Source organism: Phyllopteryx taeniolatus, chromosome 4 (assembly GCF_024500385.1).
Source record: "Phyllopteryx taeniolatus isolate TA_2022b chromosome 4, UOR_Ptae_1.2, whole genome shotgun sequence".
NCBI classification, from domain to species: domain Eukaryota; kingdom Metazoa; phylum Chordata; class Actinopteri; order Syngnathiformes; family Syngnathidae; genus Phyllopteryx; species Phyllopteryx taeniolatus.
The window spans coordinates 19866562-19890424 of NC_084505.1; the positions used below are offsets into that span (position 1 = coordinate 19866562).

The 23863-nt window shown below is 41.1% G+C and overlaps 2 protein-coding genes across 4 annotated transcripts in view; one reads left to right on the plus strand and one right to left on the minus strand.

The window, feature by feature from the left end:
* hapstr1b (HUWE1 associated protein modifying stress responses b) lies at positions 1 to 13459 on the minus strand. The gene is made up of 5 exons (XM_061770354.1): positions 13322 to 13459; positions 11390 to 12690; positions 7104 to 7184; positions 4373 to 4648; positions 1 to 670 (listed from the first exon to the last, which is right to left on the minus strand). The coding sequence occupies exons 2-5, from the start codon at positions 11586 to 11588 to the stop codon at positions 420 to 422; spliced, it is 807 nt and encodes a 268-aa protein (XP_061626338.1). The 5' UTR covers positions 11589 to 12690; positions 13322 to 13459; the 3' UTR covers positions 1 to 419.
* Positions 13338 to 23863, plus strand: part of abcg2b (ATP-binding cassette, sub-family G (WHITE), member 2b) — a 24018-nt gene continuing 13492 nt past the window's right edge. For 2 of the 3 annotated variants that reach the window (XM_061770351.1, XM_061770349.1), the window contains exons 1-9: positions 13339 to 13480; positions 16472 to 16614; positions 17619 to 17678; positions 18786 to 18903; positions 18972 to 19127; positions 20224 to 20381; positions 22174 to 22325; positions 22407 to 22499; positions 23683 to 23837. In XM_061770351.1, the coding sequence (XP_061626335.1) occupies positions 13454 to 13480; positions 16472 to 16614; positions 17619 to 17678; positions 18786 to 18903; positions 18972 to 19127; positions 20224 to 20381; positions 22174 to 22325; positions 22407 to 22499; positions 23683 to 23837 (1062 nt within the window). In that variant the 5' untranslated portion in view covers positions 13339 to 13453. Of the gene's footprint in view, positions 13481 to 16471; positions 16615 to 17618; positions 17679 to 18785; positions 18904 to 18971; positions 19128 to 20223; positions 20382 to 22173; positions 22326 to 22406; positions 22500 to 23682; positions 23838 to 23863 lie in introns of all 3 variants that reach the window. The other variant, XM_061770352.1, reaches the window with a different exon arrangement.

Below are 23863 nucleotides of genomic sequence, written 5' to 3' on the forward strand. Positions count from 1 at the left end.
CACACTCGTAGTTCTTTTATTGTCATAATTGGTTATTATTGTACATGGACAGCCCCCGTTTCATTATCTTTTTTGTCTTTACAATATTTACCACATATAATAACAGCACCTACGTGTTTATTATTATTTACACACATTACATAAAGATTGTACACAAAGCATGTGTGAACTAAAAAAAAATGGGGGCACGTGTGTATGTGTTGGGTTATTCCCAATGTAAACACGAGTGTAAACATAAATAGTGCATATGTGTTGCTTGGTAACCAAAAGTAATGGGACACACGCGCACTCAAAGGCAGGTGAAAATGGAGCACGTGTCAAAATAAAGTATAGTATTTTACTTTAATTATACGTAGCAATGCAGCTAGGACGTCCGAGTTTCAGTTCTCATCGGCCGGTTTTGGGGGGGAGAGGGGCGCTCAGAGCATCCGGTTGCGTTTATGCGTAGGGGAGTCCGTGATGACATCTCCGCAGGGGGCGGCGCCCCGCTTGCGGTTGGCGGCCGAATCCAGGTGGAGGGCCATCTCCTCGGCTATGAAGGTGTTTAGGTCCACGTCGTGAAGGCCGTTGCGGCGACGGCCGTGGGGAGGCCCCACCGCCGGGTGAGTGGGCGAGCCGGGCGGCGGGCCCGAAGAGCGCACGGAGATGCTCGCCATGGCACCGCTGAGACCTGGGAAAAGGTAGAAATGTTTTCAATTTCCATTTAAGAATTACCGTCCCCTCCAAAAGTATTGGAACGGCAAGGTCCATTTCTTTGTTTTTGTGGTATACTGACAAAATGTTTTAATTCCAGCTTTTTATTTCATGGTATTTACCATCTAGATGTGTTAAACAACTCAGGACAGAGACCTTTTGTTTGAAGCCACCCACTTTTCAAGCGAGCAAAAGTTTTGGAACATGTGACTGATGGGTGTTTGCTGTTTAGATTTTGGTTTCTTCAACACGAGATCGTGATTGCTTTTGGCTTTGGGTTTCACGTGTGAAAACTGCATTTGCTGTTAAGCGAACATGACTAGAGAGCTGTCTATGGGAGAAAAGCAAACCATTTTGAAGCTGAGAGAAGAGGGAAAATCGATCAGAGCTATTGCACAAACATTGGGACAACAATTTAGAATATATTGAAAAAGAAAAACTACTGGTGTACTGAGCAACAGACATCGAACTGGGCGGCCAAGGGTATCTACAGCAGATGACACAAACGTTGCCATCCTCCACAGGGCAAGGGTGAAGGTATCACAATGCACTGTTCGAAATATACAGGCCATACTACCACTCATCGAAAAGAATCCAAAGGCCAGAGTGAATTTTGCAAAGTACAGAGATGAGCCACAAAAGTTTTGGAGCAAAGTTTTATGGACTGATGAGCCAAAGATTAACCTCTACCAAAGTGATGGAAAGGCTTAAGTATGGAGAAAGAAAGGATCTGCTTGTGATCCAAAACACACAGGCTCATCTGTGAAGCACGGTGGAGGTAACGTCATGGCTTGCATAGCTGCTTCTGAAATGGGCTCACTCGTCTTTATTGATCATGTAACTCATGATGGCAGCAGCAGAATGAATTCTGGAGTCTACAAAAAAACATTTTGTCTGGCATTTTACAGAAAAATGCATCCAAACTAATGAGAAGCGTCATCATGCAACAAGGCAATGACCCAAAACACACTGCCAACACAACAAAGGACTTTATCAAGGGGAAAAAAAGTGGAAGGTCTGAGACTGGCAAGTCCATCACAGGACCTTAACCCAACCGAGCATGCATTTTACCTCCTGAAGAAGAGACTGAAGGGAGAAATCCCCAGAAACAAACAACAACTAAAAGAGGCTGCACTAAAGGCCTGGAAAAACTTTTCAAATGAAGAATTCAAGAGTCTAGTGGCGTCAATGGGTTGCAGGCTTGATGCAGTTATTCCAAGTAAGGGTCAAATATTAAATGCTATTCATTTTAAATTAATGTCTTCAGGATACAGCAATAACAGAGGAATTGTCCTTGGCATTCCAATACTTTTGGAGGGGACTGCACATTTATAAACTCTCGCATTTGGTTAAACCACACCTCGTAAGCAACTCGTCTCTCGCCCTGTCTTACCCCCTGTCATTTTGACCTGTTTTACTGCCACTTCTCCTCTCCCGCTCAGAGAGGGGGCGAGGTAGCAATGAGCCAAGTGAGGCTGTTGCTGTATTCTGCATCACCTGACGGGAACAAGGTCTGAGAGGCACCACTTAATGTTTCCCACTCGGCATCTGTTGCAGCCTGGTCTTTTTTACTTACTTACTTACTCACTCACTCACTCACTCACACACACACACACACACACAGTTTTCCCCTTGCCCAGTTGGGCTATATCAATATCCTCGAATTATTTCTATGGTGCAGTGTGCCAGTGAATATTAACCCTCTTGTCAAGTTGCGGGTCAAATTCATGGGTTTTAAAGGCTTCAAAATCAAAAAAAAAAAACATTCTTTTTTAAATTAGGATTAAACTCAAACATTATTTTCACCTTTTTGATGTTTTAACTATGAATTACATTTTGTATGATTTTTTATATACATTTGTACTGTTTTAGGGCCCATCAACATTGTTGGTATGAAACAAACAGAAAATAAAAGTTAATAATAATAATTCGTCAAAAGGAGCCATTCAATTCATTATGACATGCATTGGGCAGTAGAGTTTTTTTGGACAGTTTACCTCCAGTCATTGTTCATTTCTTTTGTGCAAGGTGGCAGTTATCATGATTAACTAACTGGCAAGAAGAATGACCACATTGATCGTGGTATAGTAGGACATAATTCTAGGATAATAGTAGCATGCTATTTTTCGACTGTGGCGTATGTCATATTGGAATGAAAGTGTAAGCTACACTTTTTTTATAACCAACCACTAAGTGGCTGTGATATTTTGGGATGAAAGTGTACAGCTTTTGCATAACCACTAGATGGCGGCGTAGATTTATAAAATGTGAAGGGTTTTTTCCATTTGCCCCTATACCTATATATAATGCGAACTATTGACTTTTGACAATTTTTGGGGGGGAAGAAAATGCACATTATACATGAGAAATTATGGTATTTGGTCAATAACAAAAGTTCATCTCAATACTTTGTTATATACCCTTTGTTGGCAATGACAGAGGTCAACCATTTTCTTGAAGTCTTCACAAGGTTTTCACACACTGTTGCTGGTATTTTGGCCCATTTCTCCATGCAGATCATTTGGACCCCACAGGGTGAGATCTTGCGTGGAGCCCCAGATCGAGAGAGATGATCAGTGGTCTTGTATGGCTTCATTTTCTAATAATTGCTCCCACAGTTGAGTTCTTCACACCAAGCTGTTTACCCATTGCAGATTCAGTCTTCGCAGCCTGGTGCAAGTCTACAATTTTGTTTCTGGTGTCCTTTTGACAGCTCTTTGGTCTTGTGGACAGGTGTGTTTTATACTGATAAGTTCAAACAGGTGCCATTAATACAGGTTAACGAGTGGAGAACAGAGGAGCCTCTTAAAGGTCTTGTTTGTACTGACCAAATACTTATTTTAAATTCTTTAAAAAATAAAAAAAAATCAGACAATGTGATTTTCTGGATTTTTTCTTCTTCACATTTTGTCTCTCATAGGTGAGGTATACCTATGATGAAAATTACTGGAGTCTCTCGTCTTTTTAAATGGGAGAACTTGCAAAATTGGTGGCTGACTAAATACTTTTTTGCCTCACTGTCCATTAATTATGACACGTACAATTGCACGTGAGCATGTGTGAGCATGACCCTAGTGAGGATAAGCGGTATGGAAAATGGATGGAATTAGTTCTCGACAGGCGGCACGGTGGACGACTGGTTAGAGCGTCAGCCTCACAGTTCTGAGGACCCGGGTTCAATCCCCGGCCCCGCCTGTGTGGAGTTTGCATGTTCTCCCCGTGCCTGCGTGGGTTTTCTCCGGGTACTCCGGTTTCCTCCCACATCCCAAAAACATGCATGAATTGGAGACTCTAAATTGCCCGTAGGCATGACTGTGAGTGCGAATGGTTGTTTGTTCCTATGTGCCCCGCGATTGGCTGGCAACCAGTTCAGGGTGTACCCCGCCTCCTGCCCGATGACAGCTGGGATAGGCTCCAGCACGCCCGCGACCCTAGTGAGGAGAAGCGGCTCAGAAAATGGATGGATGGATGGATGGATAGTTCTCGACATTTTCTTTACCCTCTCAGTGAATAATGCGCAACTCTCAAGGCCATAATTAAAGTGTAGGACAAAATTTAGAATGCTCATCCATTTGCAGTCTATTGAGAGCCATTTCAAATTATGACTAGCATAAACATGAATTTAAAATGGTGGCAAGAGGGAAAGAAACAGTCAAATGGCGACCGTATCCGTACTGACCGTGCAGGGCTATGGCCTCTCTGAAGGGCTGTAGGTCCGTCTCCACGGAGCTGCCTGTCTCGGGCGGAGGTGGCCGGCTGGCGGCCACCATGGCTCCCCGGGGCGGGGCCCGGGCTGCCCTGGGAGGGGGGTTTTTGCCGCACAGGAAGCTGATGAGATCTTCGCGCCGGATTGTTCTCCGCCGCTTCTTCACCCAGGCCATCACCTCCTTGTTCCTGCGCTGGTAGCCGATCTGGAACCCCAGGTCGTAGCTGCGCTGGCGGGCCTCCATGCTCTCTGCACAACAACATCGCTCTTCCAGTTAATCATGATAATCACCACCATGCACAATAGAAATTAATAGCGATAACCCAGTCCAAAAAGTCAATGGCACACTCAGACAGACACTCATCAGCAATGTACACATCATATAATTATTACGACAGCTCCTCTAGCCAGTTATTCTTGAGAAACGCCACCTCGCACAATAGAACGACAAGAAATAATCCACAGTCAAAAAAAAGAGGCCATTATGTGTCATACACAAAAAAAGGGCAAAAAGAATGAATGCGCACATAATGCAATTGCCCTTTGACAGGTATTTGTGCGTTCGTTATAACCACCACTTCTACAATTAAAATAAACAACTACAGTGGTGCCTTGACTTACAAGTTTAACTTAGAATGGAAATGTCATTAGTCCGTTCCAGCCCCCTATAAAACACCAACAAAAATGTAAATAAGAAAAACAGTACTCTACAATGCTGTACTTTATAAAAACACAGTTTAAATGAAAGCTTTTGTGCATTATGATTTTTGTGTGTGTGAGCCTTGGCCACCAGGGGGAAGCATTGAATTAGAGCTAGATGGCAGCGAAAAAAATATATGCTTGTAAGTAGGGTTGCAACTAGCGATTATTTTAATAATCAATTCATCCGTCTATTAATCGATGAATTGGATTTAAAAAAAACTTTTTACAATTTCCATCCTTTTATTAAAAAACAGTTCATTATTTCAAATTGACAGTGCAGAACCCCATAAATTGATAATTTAGTTACCGTTGTGGTCCGTAACGTCATAAATTAGGCAAAAATGTTGATAATTGTTTTCCAAAGCAAAATAAGATCAAACACCAAGATAATCACTCTGCTCTATTATTCTAATCAAAATTAATTTTTACTGTTGAGAGGCTAAAATTCTAAGGATTTGGACAATTGTAAGTTACACAAGGCCTTTAAACGATTATCAAAAATCGTTGTCGATTAATTAGATAATCGATTAGTTGTCTATTAATCGTTGCACCTCTACTTGTAAGTATTGTTATATGCACTATTTGCATGTGTTGCTGCAGGGTTTGTGTTCAACTATCGAATGGCTTACATGTTTGTAGCACCGCAACATCAATGCCAGTTTTGCAAGTCTGTCAGTGGCATTTTTTGCATTGTGTATGTGTGCATTAAACTGGCAGACTTTCCTCAGACAAAGTTATGTGGTGTTTGGCGAAATACACGACAGGTCATTCTCTTTATTCAGACAGTAGAGTACACTCGGCCTCTTTTTTGAAGATTGTTTTCACTATTTTCTAAACCGCTGCTTATTGTGAAGTTTTCGGATTTTTTTTACTGTCAGTATATGGTGGGAAGAGCATTTGCTTTCTCCACATGTGCGGCAATACACTTTTGAAGTTCTTGATCCAACTGAGGTTTGGTTTATTGACAATCGCAGTTCCCGCTGTGCATGTCTTGGCCTCTCACGGCCAGTGTGATACACGCAATGAGATATACCTTGGCAGTAACAAAGAAAGTACAAGTCACAAATTGTCATTATAACTCATTTTTCGCAGTTTGAAGAATAAATGGCAAAGAGTATTGTTATACTGCCTGTTTGTATGTGGTTATACAGCATTTGTGTACCAATATTCATTATTTTGAGAGATATAAGTGCTGAGAGTTAAATGCTAATTTTCGTTAGCGCTTTAATGGTGATTTTCATTCATTGTGTGTTAGCTTTGTGCTAGCGATTTTTGTGAACAAATACAAAGGCTGTAATGTATTTGAACATCCAATAGGTTTCATTTTTTGTTATGTGAGTTTAGTTTTACAGTGAGAAACTGGAGTGTCAAAAAACGACTAAGCCAGCAACATTCACCCTTACTCCTTGCTACTATGTTAGCACCTTAGCAACCTGTTGTTATGATCACGTGGGATCTGCTGGATAAAAGTGCTGGAGCACAGCATGGAATGGAATGCTTGTATAAGAGTGGTAAAATTGGAGACTTTTGATGCAGTCCAATCCTGCTTTTTTTTGCTGACATCGGTCTCAAAAAACAGATCGGGACACCCCTAGCACATATAACATGATTTACGAGTGAGCTGAATGTTAGTTAATTTATTTATTTATTCTTAAAATGGTAATCGCTAGCACACTAATGCTAATCGCAGTTGCTAACCATTTAGAAGTTAGCATTTTGCTGTCTCATTCTGTACACCAAATTCATACTATACACTCAATACCAACAAATGCAGTTTAAGGACCGAAGTCCATCCCTCATAAATGGGAATAAATTGCATGTTAGTAGTAAAAATAAATAAATACTATATATATATATATATATATATATATAAAATCTACAAAAAAAATAATATATATATTTATTTATTTTTTTACCAGTGGGGGCGCAATTATTATTCGGCCAATAATCAATCAGAGAATTAATTGTAAAACAATTCGATAGTGAAAGCCTTATTACTCACCTTTGTACATGTTAGTGACGGCTGTGGCTGCATTCTGGAAGGGCACCCAGAGGGAAAGGCCTTGCTGCTGGCATTCTCTGTCTGCAAATCACATTTCACACATACACAATTCAAATAAAACCATTTTCCCCCCTGATAAAATCAGATTTCTAATTTTATTTCATTTTTGCCCCCTTACATTGTACAAAAAGCAAATAACGACATTCAATAATACAGGTAATGTGAAAGTAAGTGTTTCCTCTTTGGAATTTGCCTTTTATTCAAAACACGCATGTAAGCGCGATCCTTTAAAAAAATAAATGAATTAATTAATAAATTTACCTGGCAAAATATTTGTGGCTTTGAAGCACATACCTTGGGTAAAAAATTTCCAACATGTGGATGACCCACCAACTTTGAAGCATTTAAATGGACACCGTGCCTTTGGCAGTGTTCAGTGCGATCGACTCCTCTGTTATCATACGCAAAACGTGCAAATGACTTGGAAGCACATAGCTCAAATCAAACATTCCCAACATGTGGATAAATCACTCTGCTCATGTTGCCTGCTTATTAGGAAGAGTTAGTCGCTTTTTCAACAGTGACACAAAGGGTCGAAAAAGTTGCTAATCGCTACGTTGGGAGCATTGACTATGTTTTTTTGTAAACTAGCTCCTCTCTGTTCACAGCCATGTTATTAGTGTAAGCAATGCACATCAGCAGGGACACATGTTGAACACCTGCGGAAAAAAATAACCCTCCAGACATATAAATTTAAATGAATCATACAGCCCTAACGGACGACAACGTAAAACTCAAGTGTTTATAGGTCTGTGCAAACGATCATCCGTCAATGCCTAAGTAAAGACGTATGTGATTGTTTTTGTGGGCTGCAAACATCAAACATCTGGTGCATAAGTATAGCCAGGTCAGAGTCAACCCATGTTTAAGGCAAATCCTTTGAGTGTAATCTGATCAATGACGATGAGCCGCCAGTGTTTACTTGAATCCGCATGTTGTTTGTTTACTCTTTCTATCTTTGGTCCATCCAAAATGTCTACATGGGGTTTTAACCATTAAAAACTTAATGATTCTATCAATATTTAGTGCAACTACTAGTATATCTTAATCATTGTTTTAGCCCACCATAAAAAAAGATTTGGACAATCCCAGAAATAAAAGAAAAAAAAAATACAGATGAAACACTGTAAAATTGGGGTGGAATAAAGTGTTTTTCATTACAGGAAAACTCGGGCCAATTTGACCTACTACATATATTTGGGTCACTATATTTAATACACAATGTAAATTATATTTGATGATCAAATGTTTTTCTGAACGGGTCAATTTGACCCACAAGAGGAGGGGTCCTGCTGGGACAATATATTCAATATATCATGTTAATTTAATTAATATTTTAAAAAAATGTATGTATATACAGTGGACCCGGCTATTCACAAGAGATAGGGACTGGACCGTGAATAGCAAAAATCCGTGGATAATTGACACCCATCATGATATGGTAACATTGGGGAGAAATTTTTTTTTTTATTTTTTTTTTTTTATTAAACCCCCCCCCCCCAAAAAAAGTCTTGCATAATAGGGGATAAACAGCGTTTTCAGAGTTAGTTCCAACCCCCGACAGGATATTTTTATTATTATTAAAAATATTGGGAAATAATTTAGGTCAATCCGCAGGGAACGAACCACGAGTATGCAGGGGTCCACTGTATACACAACAAAAAGGTGCTCTGTTTTTTGTTTGTTTGTTTATTACAAAAAAGTTATTTTTACACTGGGTCAATTTGACCAAGAACATACATTTGTAGCCTCCTTGCTGGGTCAACATGTTTTAATGTTTTAAAATATTTGTTAAAAGCTATACAATAAAAGGTTTCATCCTAATTTTTTTACGAGTCAATTTGACTCGCAACATAACGTTCATTCTTAGAGAATAGCAATGGCAATAATGTTCAGGGTTCATTATGAACATGGACGTGTTTGCAACGATTTTCATCGTATGTGTTGACGACACTTAAGTCGAGCGGAAGAATTTCTTTACCGAAAAATATGTTTTGGAATTGAATTCCTATAACTACGTCAATTTGACCCGAAACATTCCAGGGTGATTTTAAAGGCTACACATCTTAGTAGCAGATGTTATTGACACCGGGATTTCTCACCTATAGACTTCTATTTGACAAAATAGGCGATCTGGACCTTTCTCCGCAGCATCTTAAGACCCTTACCACAATGCTTTCTTCATTTCAAGCCCATGAGGAGCCTTGCCTTCGTTGGACCTTCTGCCATCATTACATTGTACTTGCTATCACTATACGTCACTGGTATCGATAAATGAACAAAAACTCAGTGAACCTCACATATTTCACATATTCACAGTTTTCTGTGGAACCTAACCTCAGACATTTGCTGAGAAACTCACATATTTGCAGTTCTCACTATTTTTGTGCTCTTTCTGTAACAACATAAGATGCCACAAGATTGCACCAAAGCTCTGGCTAATAGGAAAGTCGTAACTAGTTTTAAGTAGCGATATTCGATAAAACTTTTTTTCAGACCAATACCAGTATGAGTGTTCACTCAAGAGTACTCACCGAGTGCCGATACAACTAGTATGTTTGATACATGCAGAGCTACCAACTGATAAAAATTAACTTCCAGAACAATTTGTCTGAATTTCATATTTTCAAGATTTTGTCACGAACATTCCCTGCAACAGTCAGAAACATAATCATTGATAAATTACGGCTTGAATATTTGTCATTATAATGTTTTTATTACATCAACCCTGTAATGTATCTTATTTGCTACCATGGAGGAGATGATCAGTGACTTACAATGGGTTGACACTGGATGTAAAGAGAGCATTTGCCTCCACGCCTTGGCAGCCGGGGGACGTAATAAAAAAATAGCGTGCACCAAGCAGCTGTTCAATGTGGATGTGACGGTAATGTCAGACGCTAACATAGCCCCCCCCCCCCCCCCATAACCAGATCAATCAGTGTTACGGCCGTAACAAGTCAACGTTCAGTGATTTCCGTAACAACATACGGACGTTCTGTACCATTTGGCAGCTCTGTACATAAAATTTCTATTAATATAACTGACAGATAATTGTGAAGTAAGACCTTTCTTTCGGACGCACATGAGTTGCCTATGTGTAGCAGCAACTACTGGTGAGAATTTTCTTCTCTAAGTATCGGTAGCTGGTAGTCTTCACGAGTAACCGATAAACTGAAAAAGGCCAAGTCAGCCTGATACCTGGTATCAGGTACTTGCCAATCCCTAGTTTTAAGGAAGTATTGTTGAAGTGATACATCTAAACTAAGAGACCAAGTTCTTTGTATGTCAGGAAGTAGCTAAGTTTATCTTGGTCATTAGTGGAAGTTACAGAAGGCCTCCATCACATGTACATGCACATTTCTGGTGCATTTTTAAATCAAATCATCTGTCATCAATTTACTTAATTAAAAAAAAGTGTTTGGGGCTCATAGTAGCAACATGATAATCGGCTGCCAGCTTTGTGGAATTTTTCCGAAAATCAAAACAAAAAAATGGAATGAGCACTTCAAACATCTCTACAATCCTCCATAAAAATTCATCCAGGGAAAAAAACAATTGACTGAAGTACATGACCGATTCTACTGCCCACACTGCCTTTCTCCCATTTTTTTTCTTTTGCTCTAAGTCAAGTTTTTAAGGCAAGTGACGCCATTCGAAACCAGGTAATTTTAGTGCATCAACTTGAATTCGTTATTTCGGACGCATACAAACTTAAGGGTGTCTATTTTTAACTGAAACTTCTCATTAGGTCTCAGCTCATATGACCGCAAAGTACCGTTAGCTTAGCATCCAGGAGAAGACAGTCGAGTACCTAAAAACGTCGTTATCAATTATAGGAACATACTCGTGTAAATGTGTGTATTTTAAACCACCCTTTTCGACTCACTGACTTCTGTGCGGTTACGCTTACTTTATAATAAAAAATAAAAAATAAAAAAAACTGACCGGCTGGCTACACGATTTCAGACGAGCCTTACCGCGGGCCCGCGGCTATAGCGTATAAACAAAAAAACAAAAACAAAAAAAGGTTTAACGGCAGTAATAGTTCCAACACGACGACAAAATACGAAATAGCGGGTTTTTGACAAGCTGGCGTTCAGTTAAAGGTGGCTAAACAGCGGCTGGCCTGCGTTAGCCGGTGTCCTTTGTGTGGACAGGGTTAGCATTAGCATAAGCTAACACCGCCCCCCCCCCAACCTCCACCCGCCTGTCATAGCCCGTACCTTTGTAGAGCTGTGCCACCGCTGTGGCCGAGTTCTGGAAGAGGTGCCACAGCTTCTGTTGGTTCTGCTCCGTCTCCTCGTCGCCCAGGGGCTCGCTCTGCTCGGCGGCGGCCAGGCACTGGCGCTCCCACTTGGAGAACCAGTGCTCTGGGCCGTGCTCCTGGATCTCGGCTTCTCCCTCCTCCTTCCGTTCCTCCATGGCTAACGGGTTAGCCTGAAAGCTCTATTCGTAGGGATTCGCCGGTACTTGGTGGGTTTAGTTCGGTACTTTTTGACAGAATAAGGTTCCACGAGCCTCTAGTGCGAAGAGGGGGGGGGGGAACACGGATAATTTCCGCTAGAGTCGCATTATGTTGTAGATTAGTCCGCTCAAGATACATAATACTCACACACCACCGCACCAGAATGACAACACATGAATTTCTGCGTTTAGCCCCGCCCAACTCAATTCCGTTTCGAAAGGCGATTGGCTACGGTGACATCTCAGCATGGCTCACCGAGCCGAAAACGAAATCTGATTGGATAAGTGGTGACACGCCGAGCCAAACACAAACTGATGCGGACAAGCAGTGGAAAAAAAAAACCCAACGACAATGCTCCCACCCCCGAAGGCTCGCCTTTTTTTTTTTTAACCGGGTCTTTACTGCATTGTGTCCGGCGGGGGGCAGCAGGATGCTTGTGGAAACGTGATACAGTACGAGAATCCGGCTCCCTCTGCTCAGTGAAAATGTTTGCGGAATGTCTGCTATATTTCGGCAATTAAACGTGTCTTTGTAGAAAGCTTTAATGCCCGGGTGACGCCACGACTACGTGTGGTCTTGTGTGGACGACAACATGGGAGATTTTGTTGGACTATGAACTCGGTTTTGAGCGATAGTACGGTGTGTTTTGTGATATTACACCAAGCTAAGCACGAGAGCGACACCGTGTAATGCCGTACTTAGCTTTAAATGGCAAAAGAAGACTGAACGCGAACTCACACACACGTTTTCCTTAAAACAACATCTTTTGTATTGGAATGACAAGGTCCATTTATTTGTTTTGGTTGTATACTGGACATTTGGGCTTCAGATCAGACAAGAGTTCAGAATTCCAGCTTTTATTTCATGGCATTTATATCTACCTGGGTGGCACGCTGGGCGACTGGTGAACACATCTGCCTCACAGTTCTGAGGACCGGGGTTCAAATCCCGGCCCTGCCTTCGTAGAGTCTGCATGTTCTTCCAGTGCCTGTGTGGGGTTTCTTCGGGTACTGCGGTTTCCTCCCACGTCCCCAAAACATGCAGTGTTGCCGCAGTTACCTTGAAAAAGTAACTCTGTTATTGACTTATTACTTGAGCTTAAAAGTTACTTTACTGATGACTTAATTGAAAAAATAAGTACGTTAGAAAAAAGTCACTTTTTAGTGACTTTCAGCAGCTGTCAAGTGGCAGGAATACCACTTATCCACAGTACCAAAGAAAAAAAGCATGAGCTTTACCGTACCCATTGCTTGGTAATGCACGCCACACAAGTTACAGAACGATGTCATCAACATGAGCAAATAACTTAAATATGAGTGTAGTTGAAGCCACATTAATTGAGCAACTTCGTGCAGACTTGACATGCCAAATAGCCACCTAAATATAAACAAGCACACCATTCTCCGTACACTTCTTTAAAGACTCTTAACTGATAGATAGATAGATAGATAGATAGATAGATAGATAGATAGATATATAGATAGATAGATAGATAGATAGATAGATAGATAGATAGATAGATAGATAGATAGATAGATAGATAGATAGATAGATAGAGAGATAGATAGACAGACAGACAGACAGACAGACAGACACAGACTGTAGCAACCCTGCCGATTGAGTGGGGGTCAGTGAAGGCAACTGTGTGTGTGTGTGTGTGTGTGCGTGTGTGTGGTAGTGTACAACGAACCTTAGTATTGTCCTCTTTAGAGAAACTCAGAAATAGTGACTGAATTTGCAGCTTAAGTAAGCCAAGCCCTCGTCAGAGTCGTCAGCGTCCATTGTGTTTGCGCCGGCGGCTGCTTGGGCCCACGTGTTGACTATGTGCGGGAAACGTGCAACACGTCACGTGAGTTCATTGACCCAGACGGCTGCGTTTATAAATATTCTGCTTTTTTCGATGTTGTACTAAGTCGTTGTGTGCATTTTAGTTATGAAATAGTTCAGAATATAGTGTGTTTCGTCTGTTTTATTAGTCGTTTCTAAAAGAAAGGCTGAACACCGGTCTCCACTTATGACATGCACCGTGACTGAATCAAGTGTCCTGGTTATCGACATGCCTCATGTTCCCAAGCACTGTAGTTTATTAGTGATAAATATCTGTTGGCTGAACATAAATAGCATGTTATTCAAAAAAATCCCAAAAATAATAGTCATGTGAAAGCTTGCGTCTCGTGAACAAAAAAAATAACTTTTGGCAGATAAATCAACGTAACTGTCATATGACGACTCTACTATTAAAAGTAATGTGTTCGATTACTTATGACGTCAACGGACCACCTTTTTTGAGTACTGACAGTTGATTGAAGACTATAAGTTGCCCGTAGGTGTGAATGGTTGTTTGTCGTGATGGCGAGAAGAAGCATGCATCGTAACACTTCAGCCATTGGTTCGAGTTCGGGTTAGTTCATTTCTTGATGCGTCGTTGCACACGAAGCCACCTGCTGGCCATGTGCATAATCACAGGCAGCTGTATCTTTACCACATACAGTATGTGCGTTGCATTTTTGCGTCTTTTTGGCTCTTGTGAATGACTATGTATTACAAAGCAATGTTTGACCAAGTAATTTTCCAACATAAAGTGCAAAATATATTATTTTTGAACGTATCCTGTGTGCTTAAAATGTTCCTCATCACTGGTATGGCAGGTTGTATAATGTTTTTCTGTCACTTTGGGAAACTGGCATGGGCTTAAGAGGGCAGAGGATTTTGAAAGTGCTTATTTAGAAATAAGTTTATCATCATTTTTGTGTTAAGTGATTCATTCAAGAGCAAGATTTTTAAATTGGGGTACAGTAATTTCTCCTCTCACAGTGAGTTTATTTTTTTCACCTTGCTTTCTGTGAACACAATAAATACTTTCCCTATGAATAAAATAAGAAACGGGTGGAAAATGCAGTTTTTGACAAACAAATGTAATTGATAAGCCTCAATTATAGTTCCTTATGCGATGCGGTCCCAACCCAGGTTGAGAGTGAGTTCACCAACGGCTGGGCTATGAGACGGTTAGTGGCCAAGGATTCCAAGGAGTGATCGCTACTGTCCAAACTGCTGTCAACACTCCAAACTCTATTAGCCTATACAAACTACATCGTCTTTATCAGAATCAGAATCATCGTTATTTGCCAAGTATGTCCAAAAACACACAAGGAATTTGTCTCCGGGAGTTGGAGCCGCTCGAGTGCGCCAACAGACGGTCAATGGACAGAAAGACATTGACAACAACAAAAACAGTCACTGAGCAGTAAAGGGTTGCTAGTTATCTGGTAATGCCGGTACATTTTTTTTTGGACAATTGTGCAAAAAGATGTAGAGTGCTCTAGCACTTCGAGCAGTTGGAATGACTAACTAATATTGCGATAGTCCGGTGCAATGAGCATCGTGCAAAGGGCGCCGAGACTTCAAGGAGCGGATGCGGTTTCAAGTGACGAGCAGTGCGATCATCTGGGACAATGTCGATTGTGCAAATGTTGCAGATCCAAACGGAGCTGACCGCAACGCTATATAAAACACACACACACACACTTTCCTCCACCCGTTCCAACCTGCTTGGACTTGTTACTTCACTTCCTGACCACACTCGCCATTGCTCTGGACTGTTGACCCCAAGTATTTCAAGTCCTCCACCCTTGCTATCGCTTCTCCCTGTAATCTGACTACTCTAATATAGAATGTCACTCGTTAGATCACTTATGACATGACCGGACCACATGATTTGAGTCCCGGCATCGCTGAGGGTAGGTTGATTGAAGACTCTAAATTGCCCGTAGTTGTGAATGTTGAGTGCGAATGATTGTTTGTTTCTATGTGCCCTCTGATTGGCTGGGGACCAGTTCAGGGTTCAGGGTTCAGGGCCCGAAGATAGCTGGGATAGGCTCCGGCACGCCCACGACCCTAGTAAAGATAAGCGGATGGATGGATGAATGGATACATCTAGATGTGCTTAAAAGAACTCAGGACAAAGCACCTTTTGTTTGAAGCCACCCACTTTTCAAGTGAGCAAAGGTATTGGAACAGACATTCAATTAACTTCAAGGGAAGAACTTTTCATATTTGGTGGCCTAACCCTGACTTGCTCAGTTTGGATAGGAAAGACCTTGTCTTTGTCGTGTACTCAATTGAATATGGGTTTAAAAGGATTTGCAAATTACGTTTTATACATCTCAACGTATTTGGAATTGGAGTTTGTAGATCACATTCGATTCAAGAAGATCAACATTGCACTTGTGCAGTATGAAGATGGAATAGTCCATTGCATGAGAAGGGATGGGGAGTAGTCGAAACGATTATGAGAAATTAACCGTTTTCAAGCAATTTTGGCCACGTGAATACAGACTTAAACAATGATAAGTGCTTTAAATCAAAGAAAAAAATCATTACTTGGTTTTATGAGATGTTCGGGGGCCCCTGGAAATCTCGGCCCCAGGCAATTACCTGTGTTTGCCTATTGTTAAATCCACCCCTGGTTTCTGTACCTAGTATCTAATGCGGTAGAGTGCTGCACCACTGCAAACTATCAAAACACATATACGGTGTATTGGAAAATGAAAACAGGTGACTGTTTATGGTCATATGCGAACAGATAAGCATCTTGGTTGCAGCCGATGAGATTAAGTGTTGAGTGCATGGAAAGTTCAAGATCAGGCTGCCTTTTTACTACGCCCGAGATTGAGAGTCCAAAGAGGAGATTATTTTATGGCAGGTTGCACGTTTCCGTCTTGCATCCACCCGTGCATCCATTTCCGGAGCCCAACCCGGCAGGCCAATCGCGGACGTTTCCGTCTTTCTCCCGAAAACGTTAACGCTGTCATTCACGTTTCACATTTTGATCATGACCAAGGGGCCGCAGAATGTTTTTGCCTTGGACGATCGCTTCGAAGAACAAGGACCCACGCTGACCTTCAGCAACTTGCACTACTGCGTCCAGGAGAGCAGATGGTGTCGAAAGAAATGTCCGGAAAAGTACATCCTCAAGGATGTCAGGTAGGATGCAATTATTTCCACATTGGGTTAAAAAAAAAAGCAATCAATTCAATTTTTTTTTTAAATGAAATACATTTTGAATTCTTTATTTATTGTTATTATTTCATTTTTTGGTTTTTGTAAACATTGCTACTCAACAACATTTCCAAATTTGGTTCCAAAAACAGCACAAATATTTGAACTTTGTTTTTTAATTCAATATTTATTCATGACTTTAGTGTGATTGTTACTGTGTTTAATTGATTGATTTCATCAGTAGATTACTAACAAAAAATAAGATTGCTGTCAAACATAATTGTGCATTTTGTTTGAAAAACACATTTTTTGATGATTAAATGACTGATTATCGTGACTCTTTTTATTTCATACATAATTTATAACAAAAGATGGCTTTCCAACATAAATTCCACATTTTATTCTGAAAACAACAGCATTTTTCTTAGTTTCTTTAGTCAAATAAAAAATAATTACTACGACTAATAATGATTACTATTTTGTTATTATTATTATTATTATTGTCATTTTATGAATTCAATAAAAATTAAAGCATGATTGCCACCCACAAAATCCAAATATTGTTCAGAAAAACACCAACATATTTGTTTGTGTATTTAAATGTTTTATTATGTATTTATAAAAACAACAACAACACAAAGGTTTTAGATGAATTATTGTGTATTCAATATTTTTTATTGACTCATGTTATTAATACATCAATAAATATTTGTTCATTGAATTGAATTGAATTCATACATTTTCATCTTCATTGCTTTTGGTACAATGGGAAACAGGAATATTAAGTTTTTCAACATTTTATTTTGAACATCCTGACTTCAACTGGTATAACTTCCAATCAATGAAGTTTGATATACACTATTGTCAATGCTTTGAAGCTAAAACATGACATTTTCTCCCCTCCCCCCCAAAAAAGAAACTACTGCAAGAATGGCCCTATCTGTTGTTGTTACAGTGGCATCATCTGTTGTAATCTGTTGTTGTTACAGTGGCATCATGAGACCCGGGATGAACGCGATCATGGGCGCCACAGGAAGCGGTAAAACATCGTAAGACACAATCTTAGCAACTATGACACTTTCATCACACTTGACAGAGGTGGAAAAAGTACTCACTCTGTGCCTGCGTAGAGTAAAATAGATGTTGGTAAAAGTACAAATACGGATTCAACTGCTGAAGTAAAAATAAAAAAGTACAAACTCTCGAATGTACGAATGTAAAATGTCATTTGTATACAAAACTATACTCGTTTTGGTGACCTAACACAATGAGCAAAAAAAACGATGTCCTGTAATTGTCATCAAGCCAAAAAAAGGGCAAAGCACTACATTTGTCGAAATGAAACTCCTTGACTCAATTCAACATATAGGAAGGAGTTCCTCGGAACCAAGATGCCATTAAAAGGCAGCAGCGGAGCCCTACCTTTGTCCAAATGAAGCTCCACAATTCACTTTGACATAGTCCCATGGCACCAAGATGCTGCAAGATGGCAGCAGAGCACTACTTTTGTTTATAGAACAACTCCTTGAATAACTTCAACAAAGTTCCTTGACACCAAGATGCCATAAGATGGAAGTAGAGCACTACTTTTGTCTAAATGAAGCTCCTAAATTAACTTCACCATAGAGTAGTTCTTGAGCACGAAAATGCCACATGATAAGGCACTACATTTGTCGAAATGAAACTCCTCGACTCAATTCAACATAGTTCCTTGACACCAAGATGTCGCAAAATGGTGACAGCTCACTGGCTTTGTCAAAACGAAGCTCCTCAATTCACTTCAACATAGTTCCTTGACACCGAGATGCCACAAGATGGTGGCAAAATACTACATTTGTCTAAATGTAGCTCCTTAGTTCACGTCAACAAAGTTCCTTGGCACTAAGATGCCACAAGACTGCAGCAAAGTGCTACTTTTATTGCTGTGGCTTGAGCACAAAAACAACAACAAATAGAATAGAATAGAATAGAATAGAATAGAATAGGTTCCCCAAAGAAAATCCACCAGTAGGTGAATTTGTGAATTCCAAACTCCAAATATGTGTGGGTTTACGGTACCGAAGTAAAGATTGGCCTACTTGAAAAATGGACTTCCTGTAAGTACAGGAATAAGTATTTGTACTTAGTTGCCCCCACCATTTTTGCTCACGATTCAGGCTCCTGGACGTCATCGCCGGAAGAAAAGATCCAGCCGGCCTCCGCCAAGGGAGCGTCTTGGTGGATGGCAAGGTTGTGACCTCCGAACTCAGGCTCAGTTCTGCATACGTAGTCCAGGTACGTCACGAGTACATTACGCGCACACTTATTTTTGGGGATGACCACATGGGAAATGTGATTCTCAGGATGACATCCTGATGGGAACGCTGACCGTAGAGGAGAACCTCCGCTTCAGCGCCAACCTGCGTCTGGACCCGCGACGCCACTCGTCCGCAGACAAACGCGGGCGAGTGGACGCCATCCTTGACGAGCTGGGCCTGAATGACTGCGCAAACACCAAGGTGGGACTTGCCAGGGCGCTGTGGGAAAAACGTCCACGAATGCCTCTGGGCCATGGCTTGTCAAACGTTTGGGTCCAGGGACGTTGTACACGGGGGCACCCCCTCATAATCCTAACGGCAATTCAACAAAACCCCAAAATGTCACAGGAATTCAAAAGTTGCCCATTTTGAACAGAAAAGTCACAATGTACGAGAGAGAGCATTATGCACAGTTGGAACATTAACACTGCGCTTACATTTCATGAATGACTCAATTCAAATGTATTGCACATGAAAGTTAAATAAACACTGTACCTAAATGCAAATGTTTGAAAATAAACACTTCCTAAAGATTCAATGCGAAGGTATTGTACTTGAAAGTTTACAAATGTACTCTGCTCATTTGTTTTTTCCAAGAAAAACAAGCCTTTACAAGAACGAGGGAAAACGTCTTAGTCTTTACGAGAAGAATAAACTCATATTTTAAAGTCGTAATATTCGTATTCAGATTCATAAAAAAGATATTTAGCACAGCGTGACGCAGTTATTGAAGAAAGTTTACAACATTAATATTAATACAAATAAGGGCTGTCGTGGAATCTATACATTGATATACAGGATGATTTATATTATTGCACTGACAGCTGATATTGTTTTTATTACAGTAAATAAATAAAGATGTCTGATATTATTATGTCGGTATGAAAGCCAAAGTTTAATGACGGGAAAAAGTAATATTTTAACAAGTGACACATTTATTCTCATCATTGTATGCATTTTAATCAGGAAAAGATGCCTCTATTCTAAAAAAAAAAAATACACATTCGTTCTAAAAAAATGACTTTATTCATGCAACAATGTCAGATTTATGTAATGATATGTCATAATCAAATTAGAGCTTTTAATAGGAGTCATTGGTCGACAGATAACAGAAGATTTACTGTGTTGTACAATTTAAGTTTTGTACAGAAAGAAGCAAGTGAGCCACTATGTACATTAAGTCATTGTAACAGTGCAAGTAAGTGATGGTCAGGTTTTGTGAGCTTTAATGACTCATTGAAACACACACACGTAGGTTTAAAAACAAATAAATGGTTGTGTTGGCGCTTGCGTGCAGATCGGGACCGAGTTTCTGCGCGGTGTGTCAGGCGGCGAGAGGAAGCGCTGCAGCATTGGAATGGAACTCATCACCTCGCCCGCTCTCCTCTTCCTGGACGAGCCCACCACGGGCCTGGACTCAAACACGGCCAACTGCATCGTCGGCTTATTGCACAAGTACACAGACGGACAGACAGAGACTCCGCACACACCCTCTTGCGCTTGAAAATGTGGCCGCGGTCAGAATTGACCGATCGCATTCAAACTCATGCTTAAAGGGAGTCGGCACAAACAAAGTTCAGAAGTTCCAATTTTCATTTCAAAATAAGAAATCCATTATCAATTCGAATCAATCAAAATACAAACAAAAAAATCACGACAGAGTAAATATTCAGTTTTATTTTTCCATTTGATTTTTCAAATAAAAATAAATGGTTTTTTCTTTCTCGAAAATGTAACCAGTGAATAAAGTAATAATAACAATAATTACGATACTGTAAAAGTACTATACTATGACTATATGAAATACTTTCATTTAAAAAACTACATTAAAACAGACAGCAAAGCAGCACATAAGAGTGTGACCATCACCCTGTGTACGTTAGCATTATATATTGTTACAGCCCTGCTCCACAATGGCGCTTTTCAATTCCTTTTTTCCTCACATAACACCCCACAATAACAACATCTTTGTTTTTTTTTTCAAATCTAAGAAAATACACTTTGACATCCAATCCAACAATGTTCGTACAGTATACGGTGCTGCTTGAACGTTTCGGAACCCTCCTGACATGGTCACTCTTTTTGTAAAAAAACATTCAACTAATCTTGTTAAACATAAATCCAAATCCCAATTTGTAAAGCACACCTTCCAAATAGTACACACACAAACAAATATATTTACATTATTGAATCCCCAAAAAGTTATAATTGCTCGTGTGCAAAAGTAGGTGAACCGCCAGCTACATTGGTTAAATCCAGCAGGTAAAAGACACAAAGCATTTGGGTGCTTTCTTAAATCATTGAAGCGGAACAATAAAATGGGAATTGGGAAAGGGTGTGGCCTGCACTAATTAACAGAGCGATGAACGCAACCAAACTGACTATTTGGTCCCATACAAATGGACAAAACCAAGACCAAAGGAAATAGCCAAGGACATGACGAAGGGAGTCTCAGATAAATGTGCACGCATCATCTACCATTGCATGAAAATTGAATTGCCGTGATACTCATGGGATCGTTTCTAGAAGGAAGCATCTGCTCTCAAAAAAAGAACAAGTTGGCTCTTTTCAGAGGCCTTTTGGAAGTCCTTTCTCTGGACAGACGAGTCAAAAATAGAATGATTTGTTCCCACTCAAAACCACCATGTTTGGAGAAAAGCTGGCGGTGCATATCAAGTAAAGAACCTCCTCCCAACGATGAAGCACGGTGGTGGAACTGCGAAGGTCTCGGGCTGCTCTCCACTTGTGGACCTGGACGGGCTCCATCCTAATTTAAGAGGCATGGATTTCCAGGCCTATGAAGAGATTCTTGACCAGAAACTCTGCCATCATTCAGGGAGTATAAATGAACATTGAAAGACAATGAACCAATCATTCCGGCAAAAGTACAAAGGAATGGCATCAGAGAAAAAGGATTCATATTGTGAATCGGCACGGTCAAAAATCTGGAGCTTAATCCAATTGAAACCTGAATAAGTCGCTGCATACCAGATGTCCCTTCAACCTCTCTCAAGTGGCTCGGTTTCGTAAGAAATGGTAGGGGAAAAAAATGTGAGCGACTGGTTAGTGGTTAGAGTTAATGTCTGGTTGAAGTAAGGTAATGTTTGCAAAAGGAGGCACCACAAGCTACCAGTAGAAGGGTTCCCATAACTTCATTTTCGTACAAAAAGAGTGACCATGTCAGGAGGGTTCACAAACCTTCGCGCAGCACTGTAGAATATCTATCGACTCGTGTGTGTGCTTCTAGACTGTCCGGGCGAGGCAAGACAATCATCTTCTCCATCCACCAGCCTCGCTTCTCCATCTTCAGACGCTTCGACCACCTGATACTGATGCACAAAGGCGAGGTGGTGTACGCAGGGGCAGCCCACCGCGCCCTCGAATACTTCACAGATCTCGGTACGCGCCGCCATCACTCTGACGGTTCTTTATGTATTATTTGATGTTACTGTACTTTTGAACGTCAACGCTTTGCTTCAGGCTTCCAAATCGAGTCCTTTGACAACCCTGCAGACTTCTTCATGGACATTACCAACGGAGAGGCTAAGTCCACCCTAGAAGAAATCAATACAAGTACACTATGCTATCACAGCGTAAATGTTGCATTCGCATGAGGTATCGTTCAGACGGAGGTGAGCCCGTCAGTATTTGACAGCTTAGCCTCTGCAGTTTCTGCAGGCAGATCATTCCCTTGCCCGTGGCTCCCCAATTATCAGTGGAACGCTGCCCGGCAAAAAGTTTTTCTTCCCCCGACTGCAATTCTGTCCAGCCTCCAACGCATAGGAATACAATTTATGCTTTCCATGGGGAAGGTTTCTGAAAACAGGATCTTTTCTTGACAAACTGAAGTCAGTATGGCTAGAGCATTCTCCTCTCTAAAGCATTCCCTGAAATCCAGTGCGGCGCTCCGGATAGACTTTCCTTAGCTTTGTGTGGTTTGTCGAGACTAGATCCTGTTTGGAGAAACTTGCCTTGGATAGCAAAAGTGTGTTGCACGTTGTAGCAGTGTGATGGCCACAAAACTTCTAAAAACTGCCGTCGGGGACCTAAACACTTCTTCAGGCTCTTCAAAGATTTCAAGGGCAAGATTATGATGCTTGACAACTTGAAGTCGATAAGGGTAAAGCTGTGTGTCTGTTTGCCAGCCAATCGCGGGGCACATACAAGCAAACAACCGTTTGCACTCACATTCACACCTACGGGCAATTTAGAGTCTTCAATCGAGCTAGCACGCATGTTTTTGGGATGACACGGGGACAACATGCAAACTCCACACAGGCGGGGACGGGGATTGAAGCCCGCACCTCAGAACTGTGAGGCTGACGCTCTAACCGGTCGGCCACCGTGCCGCCTTTATTAGACCTTGTATTGGTAATTGTTCTGCCTCTCTCTTTAGGTCGCTGGCAAGTAGATCAACAAACATGCTTTACTTTTCGAAGAGAAATAAGCATATTGTGACCGATACGGTGACATTTGGATGATTTCCTCCAGCACAGTGGGAATTACGATTGTATAGTCAATAAACAAGCATCCATCCGTTTTCCGAGCCGCTTCTCCTCACGAGGGTCGCGGGAGTGCCGGAGTCTATCCCAGCCGTCATCGGGCAGGAGGCGGGGTACACCCCGAACCGGTTGCCAGCCGATCGCAGGGCACACATAAACAAAGAACCGTCCGCGCGCACATTCACACCATTGCCGCCAATAAAGCAAACTTGAAATGACTTTATGATATCGTTTTGCTTTGTTACCTGCAACAGGTGAACGCAAGAACCTCCTGGCAGTCAAGTATTATCAGTCGACGCTGTGCCAGGACACGTTGCGCGAGATTGACCGCATCAACCGCAGCGGGGTCACAGAAGGGGTCAAAGCTCAGGAAAAGGTGGCCGATTACGCCACTTCCTTCCTCTACCAGGTCAGCCTTTCATCTCGGTTCGGCCC

Excerpts from the sequence above, each read along its gene's own strand:
- hapstr1b (XM_061770354.1), bottom strand. The coding sequence starts at position 11,588 with ATGGAGGAACGGAAGGAGGAGGGAGAAGCCGAGATCCAGGAGCACGGC. Across the intron at positions 7,185-11,389 it reads GGTGGCACAGCTCTACAAAG|ACAGAGAATGCCAGCAGCAA; the intron begins GTACGGGCTATG and ends TGTGATTTGCAG. Across the intron at positions 4,649-7,103 it reads CGTCACTAACATGTACAAAG|AGAGCATGGAGGCCCGCCAG; the intron begins GTGAGTAATAAG and ends GTTGTTGTGCAG.